At 41.4% G+C, this 20,497-nt stretch overlaps 1 protein-coding gene across 1 annotated transcript in view; it reads right to left on the bottom strand.

Moving 5' to 3' along the window:
• Positions 1-15,100, bottom strand: part of capn7 (calpain 7) — a 32,726-nt gene extending 17,626 nt beyond the window's left edge. Inside the window, exons 1-8 of the mRNA XM_079694813.1 lie at positions 14,611-15,100; positions 13,791-13,899; positions 10,712-10,869; positions 7,588-7,655; positions 5,393-5,626; positions 3,353-3,439; positions 1,618-1,744; positions 780-865 (exon numbers count right to left, since the gene is read on the bottom strand). Of these exons, the coding sequence (XP_079550939.1) occupies positions 780-865; positions 1,618-1,744; positions 3,353-3,439; positions 5,393-5,626; positions 7,588-7,655; positions 10,712-10,869; positions 13,791-13,899; positions 14,611-14,712 (971 nt within the window). The 5' untranslated portion in view covers positions 14,713-15,100. The remainder of the gene's footprint in view (positions 1-779; positions 866-1,617; positions 1,745-3,352; positions 3,440-5,392; positions 5,627-7,587; positions 7,656-10,711; positions 10,870-13,790; positions 13,900-14,610) is intronic.
• Between the last annotated feature and the right edge of the window lie 5,397 nt (positions 15,101-20,497).

Below are 20,497 nucleotides of genomic sequence, written 5' to 3'. Positions count from 1 at the left end.
AACTTACCGGTCATGTTTCAATAATAAAAATAATAATAATTGTGTAGCAGAGTTTCCGTTAGCAGGTAATTACCGGACTAGGACCGGATATGCTAATGTTTAAAACTCAGTTAACGGGGCTCATTTTTATATTGCTTCAGTTTATAATCGTAACAGATCGAAAAATTCAGATTCATTTTTCAATAAATGATTCCACAAACAACAAACAACATAATTATTACATTCAAAGAAACTACTTGTAGTAGAAGAAGTACATTATTCAAAAGTTTACATTAACTTTGAATAATAACACGGGAGAAACGGATCCTGCCCGTCAGTTTCTCATGCAGCGCGCTAAACAGTGGGCGGGGCTTCAGGTGATTATGCAGCAGCTGATCTGATCTCTCTCTCGCGTCAGGTTACACTTCACTCGCGTTTATGTCCACATCGATCAGATCCATCTCTCCTGATCGGCCTTTACAGAGAGCACCGATCAAACTATTAAGAGTGAATATTGGCCGATAATGACCGGCGGCCAATCGATCGGAGCATCGGACATTTTGACCGGCAGATTTTGAATTTACCGGTTTTTATTACATTTGACCAGCTAAAAAACGGTAATTTCCGGCTAACGGAAACCCTGAAGCACATCTCAAAACATTCTGCACTATTTTACACACGTTTTATTTGTTCTATATATATTCATGTTGCTCTGTTGGAGGAGCCTGGGACTTCATTTCTTCATTGCCATATCTCCACTGTAGCTGCTGAGCACATGGCACTGAGGCCACAGGCCGTACCTGGTGATGAGTTTCTTGTTGTAGCGCCTCTCGTAAGCAGCACTGATGGCGAGCGACGCCACGAAGGAACAGTCGGACACCACCGTCTGCACGAGAGGAGAGAGGGTCACGTTAGTTATCGGGTTAAAGTTCACTTTTTCATGCGTGTGTAACAGGGATCGAGCTGCTGTCGAATAATGACAACATCCCTACATAGAGTTAGATAAAAACTGTAAAATATTTATCTGTGTTTGGATTTTTAAGCACTAAATGTTATTTTAACTTGGTTACATTGTCCTGATTTGTGAGAATGTTGTGCCCCTCTGCTGCATGAACAACAACAACAACAACATGCGTACAGTTTACAAGCAAAGGCCTACCTTAGGAAAACACTGTTACTAAATGGGTTTAAAAACGGTGTGTCCCTCTCTGTGGAATAAAATGCAATCATTTACAGCTGGAAAAAATCTGATCCCATTTTATTTTGTACCTGCTGTTATTTATTTATTTGTGTTCTGGTCTGAATGGGTAGGCTTTCAGAAAGTGGTGAACTACTCTCTCTCTCTTGAATTGTACTTTACATAAGATAAACTCAAAAAAAGATTTGAAGTTGCAGGAAATCCGGACATTTCTGATCAAGATAATCGCATTTATGACCTAAATTAAATATTAAATAAAGGTTTGATCCAGAAAATCCTAGTCTTTCACTGCAAACTTTCCCAAACAATATCTTTGAAATATGGAATTTGTAGTTTTTGGCATTTATGGGAAGATTAAAAAGGGAGAAGGAGGAGCAGCATTTGACAGATTGTGTACTGTACGTGTTTAGAAAACCTCCATCTCCAGCCGTGACTCTGACCTGTTTGATGCTGAAGCTGGACACGGACATGATCATGGTCGGGTTGTTGCAGAGCTCGTCCGGCCGCACCCAGCGAGAGAAGATGGCTTTCTGTTTGGGGGACAGCGCCAGTTTCCCTAATTTGTCCCTGGTAAGAAAAAAATACAAGAAACAAGAGCTCAGAAAATATGCATTTGACTAATTATTCAGATGTTTGTCCATCCATCACACCACGACTAGAGCTGCTGATATTTAACTTAGTCCTAATTTACATTATTTTATTTCATATTCTGTTGATAAATGATGTATATAGACTTTTTTGGACTACTTTTAATTTTGTATTTTTGTATTTTATTACATATGTTGCATTCTTGGAGGAGCTCAGGTCAGAAGAATTTCATTGCCATTTTGACACTGTAGCTTTGAGCACATGACGATATAACCTTTTAATTCAGTTCATATGTACACTAGTGTTGTGTCCACCAACCATTTGGGGTAAAAGTCTCTAAAAACCACATCTACACTTAAAAACAATCCTTTCTTGATCATATTAGGCTTTCTTTACTCGTCAGTTTCATGAAACAGATGCACTGCTATTCCTACAAATATATGAATTCACGCTGACTCCAATATGCATCAGTACACAACTTCTTCTTCCTCGTGTCAAGTGAAGCATTAGGTCAATAAACAGCCATTCAAATCACCAACATAGTGTTCTATATTATGTCTTAAATTGCGACCAAGTCAACTGTATCTAAAGAGACAATAAAATAACAAATCTACACAAGAATGCCATTTCAGGTACTTCTCATTAAAAGCTACTCTGGATTATAATTTGTCTTTATGAGTGTTACACTAAACAGTGCTAAGACAGATAAGGAGTTACTTTAATAAAAATTGATCAGGAATTTTTTACATTTTACCTTCAACGCTTCAGGTGTTATTTAAAGGGGACCTATAATTTAAAATGCACTTGTTGATGACTTTTATACATAAAGATGTGTCCCCGGTGTGTCGGGGAACTCACGCTGCGTCAGAAAATAAAACCCTCTCTCTTTTCCTTCATACCCAAATCTCTAAAAACGGGGGAACAACGGAGCTGATCCAGATTTGCGTCCGATATGACGTAATATCTGAAATGTGGACCCACGGCCCAATCAGAAACGTTGCTATCAGAAACAATGCCCGACTGTTTTGGACGTAATATGGTCGGTGTTTACATTAGCATGGCTAACACTCAGAGCTAACCTGTACTGGAGAGCATGTGTGTGAAGAAGCAGGAAGTAAAAAGGAACTCACCTTGTGGTATAACCGGCAAGAGAGAAAGCCTTTGAGCTCCATACTGTTTCAGAGATAATCCTTGATAATCCATGATATGGCGTTTCATCATGGCAGTATTTAGTTTAGACAGTAGCTGCCGGGTCCCGCATGAGCTCAGACCCCTCCTTTTTTTTTTTTTTTAAAAGCTTTATACCCCAAATCAGCAGTTTAGAAACAGGAAGTGAAATAGAGGGATATGAGGCATGGCTAGAATGGGTGATCTGTTTGGTATTTTGAGCAAAACACTTCATAGACATGTTTTTTATATATCTGAGACCTATGATATTGCCTAAAAATAGCATGATAGGTGACCTTTAATGGAAAACAATAAGAATGTTAAGTCAATCCTTAATTAGCTTGTGGAATGGCATATAAAGACATACAGTACATTAGCTTCAATAAATAGGAAATTAAATATGAAATGAAGGAAACTCACGAGAAAGGGACCGGAAAGGCGAAGCGCTCCCTCAGGTCCACGCTCATGAAGGGAACATAGGCGATGCCGTTGATGGTAGATGTACTCCTGGAAATTAAGAAAGAGAATATTAGATTTTAAATAAGTGCTCTTGTAGATGAACTTGCATTGTCCCTTCTTATACAAATACAACTTTAGAAAATAATAAGTGTACAGTAGATACTTCAATCATCCTGTCGTGCCTGGGTCTACGTTAAGAACCGGTCGGCTCCTTTAGATGTAATAATATCTAAATCTTTCTGCAGCAGTATCAGAGATCCACAACATTTAGTCAAAAGACTCCCCAAGCTGTGGATTAGACTTCGAGGACAAGCCCAGGATGCATGTGGATTTCAGCTCTGCTTTGGAGACAGCGGTCGGACTTCCGAAGGTGCCGTGAGGAGGAGGCCGTGAGTAAACCATTTTATGAGATCGCTTCGTCAAACAATGCAATGACGGATGTGTCGCGGCTCACCTGAGCACCTCGATCCCCTGGCAGGTGTAGCGCTGGCCCTTGTATGTAAGGGCTTTTAATTGGGCGTATGTGCTTTATACACTTTTTAACTCGAATCCCTCAAAAAATCTAATTTATTCGCTCTAGCTTTCAAACTCTGATCAACAACCCCTTCACATTACTATAATGTGTTTAAAGTGTGCTCACAGGATTGTTCTAAATCTAGCACATTTACGTGATGAACTCAAGCACTCATGTAGATTAATGTTCTTTATTACATGGCTTAGTTGAATACTCAATTCTGATTGGTCAATTCAGAACACGTGACACGTTGTTAATCCAGTAGTACAGACCGCTGTCAAGGACGTATTGGACTGCCTACAGTTTGCTTTTCGAACTGTCTGCTTGTCTTTAGATTTCCGTTGTCTCCCGTCTGAGAGCAACATGGAGGATTTTAATATTCATTTTATATATTTGGAGAGCAGTAATTTGGATGAATGGTTAGTGGCTGATGAGTCCCCAGCGAAGAAAATAAAAAGACAAGAGGAACAAGAAAACAGCGGAGAATTAAGAGAGGTGTAAAGACGGACCCCATTATGGGCTATGAAACTATTTAAAGACCAGCTGATTAAAAAAACAACCAACAGTTTGACAGCAACGGGGCAGAAACCCTCAACACAGAGCTGCGGTCCTTTTTACAGTCCAGACATAGCCTGTCAGGTGTTCTTTTCACATTATCCCTTCCTTGTCCCGTCTAAATGAATACAATTTTGGAAAATAAAAACTTTAATTGTGCAGTTGATACTCCAATCATCCTGTCGTGCGTGGGTCTAAGTTAAGAACCGGTCGGCTCCTTAAGATGTAATAATATCTAAATCTTTCTGCAGCAGTATGAGAGACTTACGGCCCGTCCACACAGCAGCGTTACAAAAATCTTCCAACGCTTCTCTGCCCATTGACTTTGAATGGGGTGACGTCACTTTGCCTCGCTTTTCGCCGAACTGCATTGTGGGAAGCAAAGCGAAGATTTCCAGGATTTCCAGGATTTCCAGGATTCAAAAGTTGAGCAATGTGTTCAACTTTTGAAGCTGAGCTGGAAGCGTCAGCCAATCAAATCCCTTTATGCAAATCTGACAGTTCAAGCGCTGGCCAATCAAACTGCGTGCAAGCTGGGAGAGACATACCGCAGTTCATTTCCTCATATTCCAAACGAGAAATTACGGTAGCAAATCACCCGGTTCTTTACGACCAGAACTATTTACCGGGATACAAACCGGAGGAACCAGGCATGGAGGGAGGTGGCAGAGACAGTGGGTGAAACTGGTAGGTTTTCGCCTGTTTGGGGAGTTTATATATATATATATATATATATATATATATATATATATATATATATATATACATAAAATCCCTGGGGTTTTTTGCTTTGTATGTCGGGGGCGGGAGATTCATGTGATTGGTTGTTGGTCGCAAAAAATCCCCAAGCTTTCAGCCACGCCCACCTCCAAGATTTTCAAGATTTTTTTTAACGCTGCTGTGTGGACGGGCCGTTATGGGCTCTAGCTCACCTGAGCACCTCGATCTCCTCGCCGCTGTAGCGCTGGCCCGACGGCTCGCTGCTCTGCACGGCCCTCACCGGCTGCGGGCGCTCCTGGAGGCTGAAGTCCGGCCCGAGGGGGAAGAACTGCCGGGCCGGACCCCCAGAAGAGGAGCTGCTGCTGGGGGGGGGTTTGGATCCAGGAGGGCCCGGTCGGTCCTGAGTGGGAGTGAGTTTGGACTGGGACTCTTTGAGGCCCTCCGCCCTGACAGAACAAAGAGGAAAGGTTCATTTTTAATGTCATTGTTAATTTAACAGTTTGAAAGAAACACACCAAACAAACAAAGACAACAATGCTTTTGTTAATAAACTGACTTAATTTAAAGTGAATAAAGTTAATACAAATGCTGAGTTAGTTTTCCTTGCTGTTGAAATCTGAAATATTCTTATTTTTCATTAAATTCCTTAAAGGCTCCTCGATAGGAATAAAGTCCTTCGGGTTTCCATTAAGATGACAGCCATGTTCTCCAAAGAGAAGTAGGAAGATCTCTCTCTGAGACTCTAGCCCGAGTACAGTCATAAAGGAGGCATTGATTAAAACTATATTATTTTTATTGAATCTGGAATATAAAGTCACTTTCAGTCTAGGGAAAAAAAGGAAATAATACATAAATCAATTATACTAAGTAGTTCAACTAATATCTGGTTTATTTCTTATACATTTTTGGGATTGTTTGAGACCCTCCGCCCTGACAGAACAGAGGGAGAGAGGTTTATTTGTATGTCGTTATTGATTTAAGACATTGAAAGAAACACAAAAAAACAATGACAACCATGCTTTTGTTTATAAGAAAGACATCAACTGACATGACATCACTTGATTTAGAGTGAATACAGTCAACACAAATTCTGAGTGTCTATAGTAGGGATGCACCGAATATTCGGCCACCGAAAAAGGTTAAAAAGGCCCTTTCGGCTTTTGGCAAAAATATCACCGAATGTCAGAGAACAGGGTTACGTTGATCATACTCTGCATATTTGTCCGGGTGTTTTGATTTCAAGTGGTGGAGTAATCCCGAAGTGGTGAAAGTCTTTGCAAGTTACACCCCCTCGAGAAATGTCAGCTGAACACGTTTTACAAATCGCAATCCGCGCCTCTCTCTCTGATATTTTTAAATATCTCCAAGCGGCAGACATGTTGGCTGTGAGCCAGCCACGAGCATTGTCGCACGCCGTGCTTGTCGCCGCGTTTTGATTACGTCATCACAACAACACGTTAGGTTACCAAACTTATAGGTGCATCTGTTGTTGTTGAAGGCCTGGCTGTTACAGTCTTTATTTACACTAGTTTGTTGTGGGCCTACTGGCCTCGATGTTTATGCAGTTTTAGAGCACCTTGGCTTTGTTCTGAATGCACTTTGTTGTAGTGACTTGGAATGAATGTACTGTATGCATTCAAAAGTGCTGAATAAATGTTTTATGGACCCATAATAGTGATTATTATTTAAGTTAAGTTTTGCCATAATCATGTCTTTTTACATAATCAGGCAGCTGAACAACATTGGTAAAAAATGTATACATTATATATATATATATTTCTATTAATCATTTTCGGACTTTCGGCATTCGGCCAACTGTTTCCTATTTTCGGTATCGGTTTCGGCCAAGAATTTCCCATTCGGTGCACCCCTAGTCTATAGATGTAATGGTCATATTCATAAAGAAAAATGTATCAATAAAAAAATGTAAATAAAAAAAAAATTGTAAAAATGTTTTTTTAAATATAAATACTGTTCATACAAATAATGGTAATATTGGTAATTAGAAAAAAAAAGTTCTCATAAAGAAAAAACTGTTTGGGAATATTAGAACAACAAAAAGTATCCCGTGTCTATCAGTAAAGTGCTGCTGTCGATCCAATCCATGTAAAGAGGGTTAAACCTGGTACGTGGCATAAAAATAACAAATCTGTGGGTGTTAAAAATCGACCCATCTGTCTTTGAGGGGAAATGTTTGGCTTGGAGAGTCCCGTTTACAATGAAGTAAATACAAAAGAGAAAGAGAAGAATATCCTTAAGAGACAAAACTATAGAAACACAAAAAAGGGAAAACAAAATCTAGAAAAAGGGTGCATGAAAAATGTAATTCACGCTGCTTCTGAAACGCTTTCATGGCAGTGAAATATGTGATGTGATGTCAGGTGACTTTAAACAGGAAGTGCTTTACCTTTCTAAAGCTTGACGAGCCAGCTGCTTCAGTTTGATCTGCAGCGCCTGCTCCGAGGTCTCGTTCGACTACAAACACAGAAGAAGGGGATTGTTAGAGCCACTATTTAGATTTTATAAGAAAGGCCACGTAGTCGTGACGTCTGTAGTCAACCAGAGTATAAAAGACTACAATTCCCACGGCGCCTCCTCTAAAGCAGGGGTTCCCAAAGTGGGGGTCGCGACCACTTAACCAATAAAAAACACTCATGGACCTGCCTGCCCCAGGCCCTGTTTCCAAAGTGCTGATTCTCTATCTGTTACTTTAGATGAAAATAAGGAGCCCCTCCCCACGCCCCTCTGAGAGACATTTGGTTACAAAGAACTCAATGGAGCTCTAGGAGGAGATTCAGGTGATAAGGTGGGGGGGGGGGTTACCTTGGTTGCTGATTGGCTAATGGTTACTCAAGACAAAACATCGTTATGACATCATAAAGTGGCCAAAATCTGATCAGCTCGTTTTCAGAAAGGTTTTTACAGAAATGGATCAAAAAGAGAGAGAATCTTTGTTCCTGAAACTTTCAGAGTGTCTTTCCACAGAGGGGACACATGTTGATGTAGAAGAGACATGAAGAAGAGGGGACACATGTTGATGTAGAAGAGACATGAAGAAGAGGGGACACATGTTGATGTAGAAGAGACATGAAGAAGAGGGGACACATGTTGATGTAGAAGAGACATGAAGAAGAGGGGACACATGTTGATGTAGAAGAGACATGAAGAAGAGGGGACACATGGTGATGTAGAGGGGACACATGCTGATGTAGAAGAGACATGAAGAAGAGGGGACACATGTTGATGTAGAAGAGACATGGAGAAGAGGGGACACATGTTGATGTAGAGGGGACACATGTTGATGTAGAAGAGACATGAAGAAGAGGGGACACATGTTGATGTAGAAGAGACATGGAGAAGAGGGTACACATGTTGATGTAGAAGAGACATGGAGAAGAGGGGACACATGTTGATGTAGAAGAGACATGAAAAAATAGGGGACACATGGTGATGTAGAGGGGACACATGCTGACGTAGAAGAGACATGAAGAAGAGGGGACACATGGTGATGTAGAAGAGACATGGAGAAGAGGTGACACATGTTGATGTAGAGGGGACACATGTTGATGTAGAAGAGACATGAAGAGGAGGGGACACATGTTGATGTAGAAGAGACATGGAGAAGAGGGGACACATGTTGATGTAGAAGAGACATGGAGAAGAGGGGACACATGTTGATGTAGAAGAGACATGAAGAAGAGGGGACACATGTTGATGTAGAAGAGACATGGAGAAGAGGGGACACAAGTTGATGTAGAAGAGACATGAACAAGAGGGGACACATGCTGATGTAGAAGAGACATGGAGAAGAGGGGACACATGTTGATGTAGAAGAGACATGGAGAAGAGGTGACACATGTTGATGTAGAGGGGACACATGCTGATGTAGAAGAGACATGAAAAAAGAGGGGACACATGGTGATGTAGAAGAGACATGGAGAAGAGGTGACACATGTTGATGTAGAGGGGACACATGTTGATGTAGAAGAGACATGGAGAAGAGGGGACACATGTTGATGTAGAGGGGACACATGCTGATGTAGAAGAGACATGAAGAAGAGGGGACACATGGTGATGTAGAAGAGACATGGAGAAGAGGTGACACATGTTGATGTAGAGGGGACACATGTTGATGTAGAAGAGACATGAAGAGGAGGGGACACATGTTGATGTAGAAGAGACATGGAGAAGAGGGGACACATGTTGATGTAGAAGAGACATGGAGAAGAGGGGACACATGTTGATGTAGAAGAGACATGAAGAAGAGGGGACACATGTTGATATAGAAGAGACATGAAGAAGAGGGGACACATATTGATGTAGAAGAGACATGAACAAGAGGGGACACATGTTGATGTAGAAGAGAAATGAACAAGAGGGGACACATGTTGATGTAGAAGAGACATGAACAAGAGGGGACACATGTTGATGTAGAAAAGACATGAAGAAGAAGGGACACATGTTGATGTAGAAGAGACATGGAGAAGAGGGGACACATGTTGATGTAGAAGAGACATGGAGAAGAGGGGACACATGTTGATGTAGAAGAGACATGAAGAAGAAGGGACACATGTTGATGTTGAAGAGACATGAAGAAGAGGGGACACATGTTGATGTAGAAGAGACATGAAGAAGAGGGGACACATGTTGATGTAGAAGAGACATGAAGAAGAGGGGACACATGTTGATGTTGAAGAGACATGAAGAAGAGGGGACACATGTTGATGTAGAAGAGACATGGAGAAGAGGGGACACATGTTGATGTAGAAGAGACATGAAGAAGAGGGGACACATTTTGATGTAGAAGAGACATGAAAATGAGGGGACACATGTTGATGTAGAAGAGACATGGAGAAGAGGGGACACATGTTGATGTAGAAGAGACATGAAGAAGAGGGGACACATGTTGATGTAGAAGAGACATGAAGAAGAGAGGACACATGTTGATGTAGAAGAGACATGAAGAAGAGGGGACACATGTTGATGTAGAAGAGACATGGAGAAGAGGGGACACATGTTGATGTAGTAGAGACATGAAGAAGAGGGGACACATGTTGATGTAGAAGAGACATGAAGAAGAGGGGACACATGTTGATGTAGAAGAGACATGAAGAAGAGGGGACACATGTTGATGTAGAAGAGACATGAAGAAGAGGGGACACATTTTGATGTAGAAGAGACATGAAGAAGAGGGGACACATGTTGATGTAGAAGAGACATGAAGAAGAGGGGACACATGTTGATGTAGAAGAGACATGAAGAAGAGGGGACACATGTTGATGTAGAAGAGACATGAAGAAGAGGGGACACATGTTGATGTAGAAGAGACATGAAGAAGAGGGGACACATGATGATGTAGAAGAGACATGAAGAAGAGGGGACACATGATGATGTAGAAGAGACATGAAGAAGAGGGGACACATGTTGATGTAGAAGAGACATGGAGAAGAGGGGACACATGTTGATGTTGAAAAATAAGGAAGGAAGCCACGGCAGGGATGATGTGAGGGTTTAAGAAGTTGGAGAGAGACCGTGGTAATGCACAGCTCCACAGCCTGAGTGTACAGCTCCACGGCTTCATCGTCGTTCCCCTTCTCGTCTTCCTCGAAGGCCTGAGTGACCAGGAAGTGAGCGCGCTCCAGGTCCAAATGCTGCCGGGACTTCAGCGGGTCGCTCTTCTGGGCCTGGACTGGGGTCAAAGGTCAAAGAGATGGAGTGGTTAGGACGTAAAACAGACACACTGTTAACATTTAAAAAGTGTTATGCAAAAGCCTTGACACAATCAGAGAGGTGTTCAACTCTACGGTCACTTTGTGCTCGTGTTGAACTGGAGTGTGTGACATTGTGAGGTTGTTTCTGATATTGTGCTATCTTTAATTGTTGTTTATTATCAATGAGGGTAGACTGATTTGGTTTAAAGGCCCTATTGTGTTTTGTGTTGTCTTCTCTTTCCTGTAGTGAGTTATATTTATAGGTTTTGGTTCATGTAAATGGTCTGCAAAGAGTAAAATCACAAAGCTTCCTCCAACACATTGTACGTGATAGGCTAAGGGGCGGGACATCTCTAAACAGTTGACCAATCCCAACAGAGCCGGCCAGTTAACCAATCAGAGCAGACTGGGCTCTGGTTTCAGACAGAGGGTGAAAAGTATGAGAACAATAAAGAGCTTTTTGAACATTAAAACATGGAGACATGTCCCAGTAGAGACACTACATACTGATATGCACCTGAACATCAGCAGGAGAGGACTCTTTAAAGTAGAGACATTACATACTGATATACACCTGAACATCAGCAGGAGAGGACTCTTTAAAGTAGAGACACTACATACTGATATACACCTGAACATCAGCAGGAGAGGACTCTTTAAAGTAGAGACACTACATACTGATATACACCTGAACATCAGCAGGAGAGGACTCTTTAAAGTAGAGACACTACATACTGATATACACCTGAACATCAGCAGGAGAGGACTCTTTAAAGTAGAGACACTACATACTGATATACACCTGAACATCAACAGGAGAGGACTCTTTAAAGTAGAGACTCTACATACTGATATACACCTGAACATCAGTAGGAGAGGACTCTTTAAAGTAGAGACACTACATACTGATATACACCTGAACATCAGCAGGAGAGGACTCTTTAAAGTAGAGACACGACATACTGATATACACCTGAACATCAGCAGGAGAGGACTCTTTAAAGTAGAGACACTACATACTGATATACACCTGAACATCAGCAGGAGAGGACTCTTTAAAGTAGAGACACTACATACTGATATACACATGAACATCAGCAGGAGAGGACTCTTTAAAGTAGAGACACTACATACTGATATACATCTGAACATCAGCAGGAGAGGACTCTTTAAAGCAGAGACACTACATACTGATATACACCTGAGCATCAGGAGGAGAGGACTCTTTAAAGTAGAGACACTACATACTGATATACACCTGAACATCAGCAGGAGAGGACTCTTTAAAGTAGAGACACTACATACTGATATACACCTGAACATCAGCAGGAGAGGACTCTTTAAAGTAGAGACACTACATACTGATATACACCTGAACATCAGCAGGAGAGGACTCTTTAAAGTAGAGACACTACATACTGATATACACCTGAACATCAGCAGGAGAGGACTCTTTAAAGTAGAGACACTACATACTGATATGCAACTGAACATCAGCAGGAGAGGACTCTTTAAAAAGTAAGGCTCAGGTTGAACTAAAGCTACTTCCTGTAACCAAATCAGGAAACCAATAGGAAAAATGTATATTTCAAATTACTGCCGGGATAAAGAATTAAAACTTTAAAAACTGTTAGAAAGGTTATAACAATTAGAAAATAAATCAGTGTCAGGCCTATTCAGAGCTGCTGGGACATCAAGTGTTAGCCTGCAAACACGACACTCCCACAGACTGTGGTCACATCCATGTCTACACACACACACACACACACACACACACACACACACACACACACACACACACACACACACACACACACACACACACACACACACACACACACACACACACACACACACACACACACACACACACACACACACACACACACACACACACACACACACACACACACACACACACACACACACACACACACACACACACACACACACACACACACACACACACACACACACACACACACACACACACACACACACACACACACACACACACACACACCCATATTGTGAGGAGAGTCATGGAGAACAGTAGTCAGACTGAGAAAGTCATCAGGGCCCATTAAGAGGCCTGAACTCTTCCTCACTTCATACTAATCACAACACGTCACCTCTGCAGGACTTCAGATCAGATTAGATTATCTTCATGTGAACAGCAGGGAGGGATGACCAATAAAACATAATGCAGTAGAAGCTAACACGCTCTGAAAACAGAGAGAGACAAATAACCCCCTGCTGATCATGCCTAACAGAAACACTTAAATGTAAGACACAGCCAAAGGTTTTTCTTCCATGATGTCCATGTTGACTATCTGTTGGTCTTCTGTGTTACTAAAAGCATGTATCGTGTAAAAACAATGATGCCGTTCATCTTTGTATCTAGTTTTGCAAGCATGCAAATTAATATCCGTGTCAACAACATGCTGATGATGAGTGTATGTCCAATGACAAAGAAAGCCCCAATGTTCCTGCAAACCAGTTAAATAAGTTATTGCTTTACAGGAGTAGAAACAGTATTAAAAACAATAAAATAACCAGAGCTTTGGGAAATGTAGAGCTGTCAGACTTGGACACAGCATTTGTTTATAAATCCAATGTTGTGCAATACTTCATAATGTGAAATATTAACCAAAATGCATCGGCGCACAATAAACGAATTATCGAAATATCAACTGAATCTGCTATGCATGTGTATAATGGATGAGTGAGAGAAAACAATTATTTTTGTCAATAACAGTTGAGTAAGCAAACATATAGTAAAATGTGTGTCGTGTGCAAATCTTAGACCTACAATCCGTCTTATATTCCTTCTTATAACAACAACTATGCACATCGGAATAAAACAGTGGACCCCGAGTGTTTCGTCCGGTGAGTTTACCTGCATTATGGAGGGCTTGGACTCGATCCAGATACTCGTTCACTTTGACCTGGATCCCCTCCAGTTTGGACCCGGCCATCCCAGAATATATCAGGGCCTGGGCTGCCTCCTGGAGCAAAACAAATCCCAGACGGACCAAGTTATTAATTGTCAAATGAACATTAATTAAGCAGTCTTTGGCCTTTAAAACCCCTGGTCCCTACCACAATAAGTATTCAAAAACGATGTGTCATGCAAGCAACACATCTGAATCTACAACATAAAATAATTCAGAGGTTAAAATAATAAATATGTGTGATGGATAAAAATTGCAAAATGTTCAACTAAAATAAATAAAATCTTCAACCAAAATGCAGTTTTATTTTCCCCAGTTAGTAAAAGTTTGTATAGAATGAGAGACAAAATTTAGGTATTATTATTTAGTAGCAGTTTCTAAGCTTTATCATGAATTAAGGTTAAGGAAACTAGGCAAAAAGCTACATTATTCACGTAATACATATTCCCAAAATAAAATAAAAATGATAACTTAAGGTTCATCAAATAAGTCTTATACATTGTTTTTTTTTGTTAGCTGTTTTCTTTTGCATAAAGCAGTTATATTTTATAAGGCAAAGTGGCAGTATAAAGGAATGATACAGTGACAGTCCCAACGCTTTGTACAAATGAAAGTTCCTTGTTATTGTTAACAGAAGATCAAGCACAGTCTGAAGAGACAAGCTAAATAATGGAAGTCAAAGTAAAAGTTTACCTGTAGCAAGGTGAGCTAAGTGCTAACTTTGGCAGCTACCTGTCTGTCAGGTTGAAACGTATTTCCACTTACCTTATAATAGAATACAGCCTCATTGTATTTGCCACTCTGGTCATAGGTGACAGCTGTTTTGGCAAATTTGAAAGCATCGATCTCCAGCGCCGTGCAGTCCATATTGAACTAAGTGTTGACAAAGTGACAAGCTAGCTAACTGCTAACGTCAGCTAGCTTTCATTCACCAAAAATAACCAGATATCTGTCCTTTCCTCGAAACACAGTTCGTTTCATCAACTCGGAGAGAACATAGTGATGGTTATCCTGACGAGCGAGGTTAATCCAGGGGTGAAAGCTGGCTAGTTTATGTGTTGTTGTACCTTTTCACAGGTGACTGTTTTACTAGCCGATACCAAAACAACCATGTTGTTTCCGGGAGACACGATTCGCGCATGCGCACATTGGAGTGTATTCTATTCACGTGAGCAGGAAATAAAGTAGATACTTTTTGATCCAAAATTCGGAAATTATTGTGTTACAGCCCTATGGTTACAGCAGCAGTGTGTTTAGGCATTTAAATATTTAAAAGGTGGAATAAAGTATAGGCATAATAAAATACAAAATAAACGATCAACCAATCAGGCAATTTCTTCTGTCTTCCGTAAACACCTGTCTTCGGTGTATGACAAGTGTATTATCGAACAGCTACATTTTAACAGCAGGGCCAACTTTAGCCAAAGATCTGTACAGTGTTTCCACTTTATAGAACATTTGATAAGCGATACAAATATCATATCGAAACAGTTCGTTTAGGTTAGAAAGATATGGAGGAATCAATACCTCACACACAAAACTTTCTCCGGATACAAGACTTAACCACCCTAGTAAAGTAGACTATGAGCTTTTAACCTTATGTCTATCAAAACAAAGCATATTAGCGCTGTCCTCCGAGCTGCACAACTTCTATCTGCAGGGACCGTCTACAAAGTGCAACACTGAAACATGATGAAACCAAAATATTACATAACTTCCCTTCTCATTTAGTAAAGTTCTACCACAATTAAAGATTGTATTACTGGTAGGGAAGTGTAAGCACATGAGCATTAAGGAACTACTGTACATCAATGGAAGTATGAAGCATATTCATTTATAATTGATTTAACATAATGTAGGCTACAATTAAAAAAGGGCAAAACATGTTACCCTAAAACCAATGCTTAGACCTCTAGGCTAGCATCAATTGTTTAAACACTGTAGCGTGAGACATTTCTGCAGCACGTTATATCAGTCACCAATGTGGTTAGCTAGCTATATTCACGGAGAGAAATCACACACAACCATCATCTCTTTGGTCGGAGTTCACAAGACCGTTTATTGTGCGCATGCTCGCAACAGCATCCCAGTGTGCCCAGTGTGCACGCAGGCAACACATGTTCCAAATGTAACTAATGTGATTGGCTTAACATGGCTTTGTCATATAACTAAATATGCTCAACACTCCCACTCAAAGACATGTGTATAGCTCTCTATAATGGTAAATAAAACCAAAAATACAAAACTCCAAAAAATAAATAAAACATTTGGCATACTGGCAGTGTTCTTAAGACTTCAAAACATTTACATCTGCCAGTTCACATTACTCTCCAAACAAAAATCCCTTGAAACTCTCAAACTTAGCCTTTGTCACTGGCTTGGTAAAGACATCCGCTACCATGTTTGCAGTAGGACAGTATTCTATACATATTTTCCCTTCTGTGTGTGCAGACCGTACAAAGTGATACTTTATGTCAATATGTTTGCTTCTCTGTCTGCATACTGGGTTCTTAGATAAAGCTATCGCCCCCTGGTTGTCCTCATATATCTTGACTGGTACATGCTGGTTACAACTATCTATTCCTCTTAGTAGTTGTACAAGGTACATACTCTCTTGAGTAGTGGCTGCTAGTGCCATATACTCAGCTTCGCAGGTGGATAATGCCACCGTTGGCTGTTTCCTGCTCTTCCACGATATAACTGGACCATTCTCAGTTAAGCTGAAACAGTATCCAGTTGTGCTCCTCCTATCATCCCTATCGGCTGCCCAATCAGCATCACTGTACCCCTCCAGCTTTAGAACGCTTTCCTCACATTTCTGGTAGTGTAGCTCTTGATCTATAGTACCCTTTAAGTACCTCAGTAGGTGTTTGGCTGTAGCCCAATGCTGCTGCTTTGGTTCTGCTAGGTATTGAGATAGTTTACTAACCACCCAGCTCAGGTCAGGTCTAGTACATGTCATAATGTATATCAAGCTACCTACTATCTCTCGGTATCCTGTTGAATCAATCACTTCACCCTCACTGTCAAAGTTTAACTTTTGCTCACATGGGGTGGATCTCGGTTTGCATTCAGACATTCCAAATTTTGCTAACATCTTCTCTATATGTCTCTTTTGAGTCATTTTGATCTCTCCATCACTCTGTCTGAAATCGATACCCAGGAAGTGTTTAAGTGGACCCATATCCTTCATCTTAAAACTTTTGTTCAACATTTCTTTGACATCAGTGAGTAAGGTGTTGTCACTCGCTGCTATGATTAAGTCATCCACACAGAATCACTTTCTCATTCTCAGTATTTCTGCTGTAGACACAATGATCAGCATCATTTTGCACAAAACCGTTCTCTGTAAGGTGATCATGCAGTAACATGTTCCAGTTACGTCCGGACTGTTTTAAACCATACAATGACTTGTTTAGTTTACACACTAAGTGTTCCCCTGTTTTTGATTTGATTTCAAAACCTTCCGGCTGCTCCATATATACCTCACAGTCGATTGGAGCATGGAGGTAAGCAGTCTTCACATCCATTTGGTGTAAAGTAAGATCCTCCTGTACAGCCACCTGCATTAATGCTCGTACAGAGGTCATGTTGGCTGTTGGTGAAAAGGTCTCTTTATAATCAATCCCTTCAACTTGACTATACCCCTTTGCAACATATCTGGCTTTACAAATCTCAGATCCATCTGGGCTCTCTTTCACTGCATATACCCAGCGACCTCCCACTGCTTGTTTGCCTCTTGGCAGTGGAGTCAGAGTGAAAGTTTCATTCTCGGTCAAAGAATTAATCTCCTCTTTCATCGCATCAGCCCACATTTTTGACTTCTTAGAGTCCATTGCCTCTTTAAGTGTATTAGGTACACCATAAGCTACTCTGTAGAAATAATCTACATTCTCACTTTCGTCACCATCACACTCAGCTTTACACTGGTACTCCTTAAAGTATTCTGGAGCCTTTCTCTGTCTCGTAGGGTATCTCCTTTCTCCCTCTTCTCTCTCAGTACTATCTATCTGGGTAGGACCTGCCTCAGCAGTCTCTTCACCACTGGACTCTTTACGCTCCTTAGGCTGTCCCTGTACCTGGTTGACTCTCTTTGGTGGTGTATCTGCATAACTCTCAAAGTCTTCCCCCATGTCACAATCTGTCTGAGTCTGTCTATCTGCGCTACCTTTGGTGATGAATTTCACCAGCCTATGTTTTAGGACTTTTCCTGTCTCAGGATAATACACATTGTATGCTGGACTGTATTTGTCATAGCCTACAAGGATCCCCTTTTCACATCTAGAATCCAGCTTCTTTTTATCCTGCTTATATACATAGCATTCAGAGCCAAATATCCTCATGTTAGATAGGTTAGGTGTTTTTCCTGTGAAAACACAGTAAGGTGTCTGCTCTAGCCGCTTACTGTAGCACCTGTTGCGGATTTGAGCTGCTGTCTGTACAGCATATGTCCATAATTGCTTTGGGAGGTTACTCTCCAATAGCATGCATCGTGACATCTCAAATAAGGTTCTCCAACCTCTTTCGGCAGTTCCATTCTGATGAGGTGAGTAGGGTGCACTCTTCTCATGCCTTATCCCGTTACTCCTAAGTAGAGACTGGAACTCTTGTCCCGTAAACTCTGTGCCGTTATCAGACCTTATGCACTTTATCTTTCCATATGGCGCTACATCTGCTATGAATTTTTCAGTAGCTTTTGTCGCGTCACTCTTTGCTTTGATAAAGTATGGAAAAATCATCCCACTGTAATCATCAGTAAATGCTATTGCATATCTGTACCCATCTTTATCTGCTGGTTCTATACGACCGCATAGGTCTGTGTGAACTAGCTCTAACACAGTTGTAGCTTTAGCATCTGCATGCCTGTTTCTGCTTTGTGTAAATTTGCCCTGTGTGCATATTTCACAGTTTTGATTGGACATGTCATGTTTCCCTTTTATAGACATCCCTTCAACCACCTTCTCTAATTTTGCAACATCATCAAAATTGCAATGACCAAGTATCCTATGCCACGTTTGAATGTCATGACACCCATACATTTCATCAACATTTTCATCCTCTACTGTGCTAAGGTAATACAGCCTACCATACACGTCCATTTTGAACTTGGTACCATTCTTGTTGACCAGCCAGTCATTACCGTCCTTGAAGTGGACCTCAGCTCCGTTGGCTGTCGCTGCTTTGACTGAAAAGATGTTTTGTGGAAAAGATGGGATGTAGAGCGCTTGCTTGAGCCTCGTTTTCACCTGTCGTCCTTCGCTGTCCAGCAAACAGACTTCAGCGTCTCCCCTCATCTTCGCCATCCCGCTCACCTTGGATCCGTCGGCCAGCTCGATCATGTGGTCCTCGGGTCTGAAGCTCTTGTCAACTGTTTTGAACTTTGTGGCGTCGTTGATCATGTGTGCTGTGGCGCCGCAGTCGACCATTAGACCTTTCTTGTTCCCTCTCTGTGTAGGGCAGTCACTCATCCTGAAGAAACTGAAAGATGTTGGCTCTGCCTCCGTCTCTTCATCAGCTTTCTTCATATGGTCACGGCCTCGTCCTCGACTGCGCCCCATTCCTCGCTGTGGTGTGTCCCATTTTCGTTCCTCTCTTCTCACGTGGTACCCGTCAGGACATATTCTGGCCATGTGTCCCTTTTTACCGCACGTGTAACACTCAACATCAGCCAGGTCCATTTTCTTTCCTCTTCCTCGTCCTCGTGACCTCGTTGCCCCGCTAGATTTCATCACGTTGTCTTCTTCAACATTCACGTCACTCTTCCCATATTTTTCTGTACTCTCATAACTTCGCAGTTTCGTTTTAAACTCGCCAAACGTTACAGTGTCATTCGTCTGGGTGATGTGCACGACGAATGGCTTGTATGAATCAGGTAGCCCCTTAACTACCATAGCTATCTGAAGCCCATCACTAATGTGCTCTTCTGCTCTTCTCAATGACGTGAATATAGTTTCTGCTCGAATAATATAGTCAGTGACCGTTTCATTGCTAGCCTTATGGAGCGAGGAAAGTTCACAGTACAAACTCACCACGCGGGGTTTGTCTTTTCCTGCATAGTGCTCGCGAAGAATATTCAGTGCTTTTCTTCCATCACGTTTCGCGTCCCTCATTACTAACGACAAGCTCTTGTTGTCCAGACATTGCACTAGCTCTGCATATGCCTCACCGTTCTTGGTTTCATCTTCCGCGAGAGTTTCTTCGTCATACCCATCTATCTCCGGGTCTTCCGAGATAACTTCTCTGAGACCACGTAACTCCATGTGCGCGAGGAACCTCGTCTCCCAGAGCTCGTAACTTTTCTCTTCACCGTCGAATAAAAGTCTGAACCACCTTTGGCCTGCATGACTGGGCCCATAACCTGTAGCGTGAGACATTTCTGCAGCACGTTATATCAGTCACCAATGTGGTTAGCTAGCTATATTCACGGAGAGAAATCACACACAACCATCATCTCTTTGGTCGGAGTTCACAAGACCGTTTATTGTGCGCATGCTCGCAACAGCATCCCAGTGTGCCCAGTGTGCACGCAGGCAACACATGTTCCAAATGTAACTAATGTGATTGGCTTAACATGGCTTTGTCATATAACTAAATATGCTCAACAAACACACGATGATAAACATATTATTCATCAATAATTATAATCAAAACA

Source organism: Notothenia rossii (assembly GCF_949606895.1).
Source record: "Notothenia rossii genome assembly, chromosome: 7".
Lineage (NCBI taxonomy): Eukaryota > Metazoa > Chordata > Actinopteri > Perciformes > Nototheniidae > Notothenia > Notothenia rossii.
The sequence above is the reverse complement of the archived record's forward strand: the minus strand, read 5'-3'. Positions and strand labels throughout refer to the sequence as shown.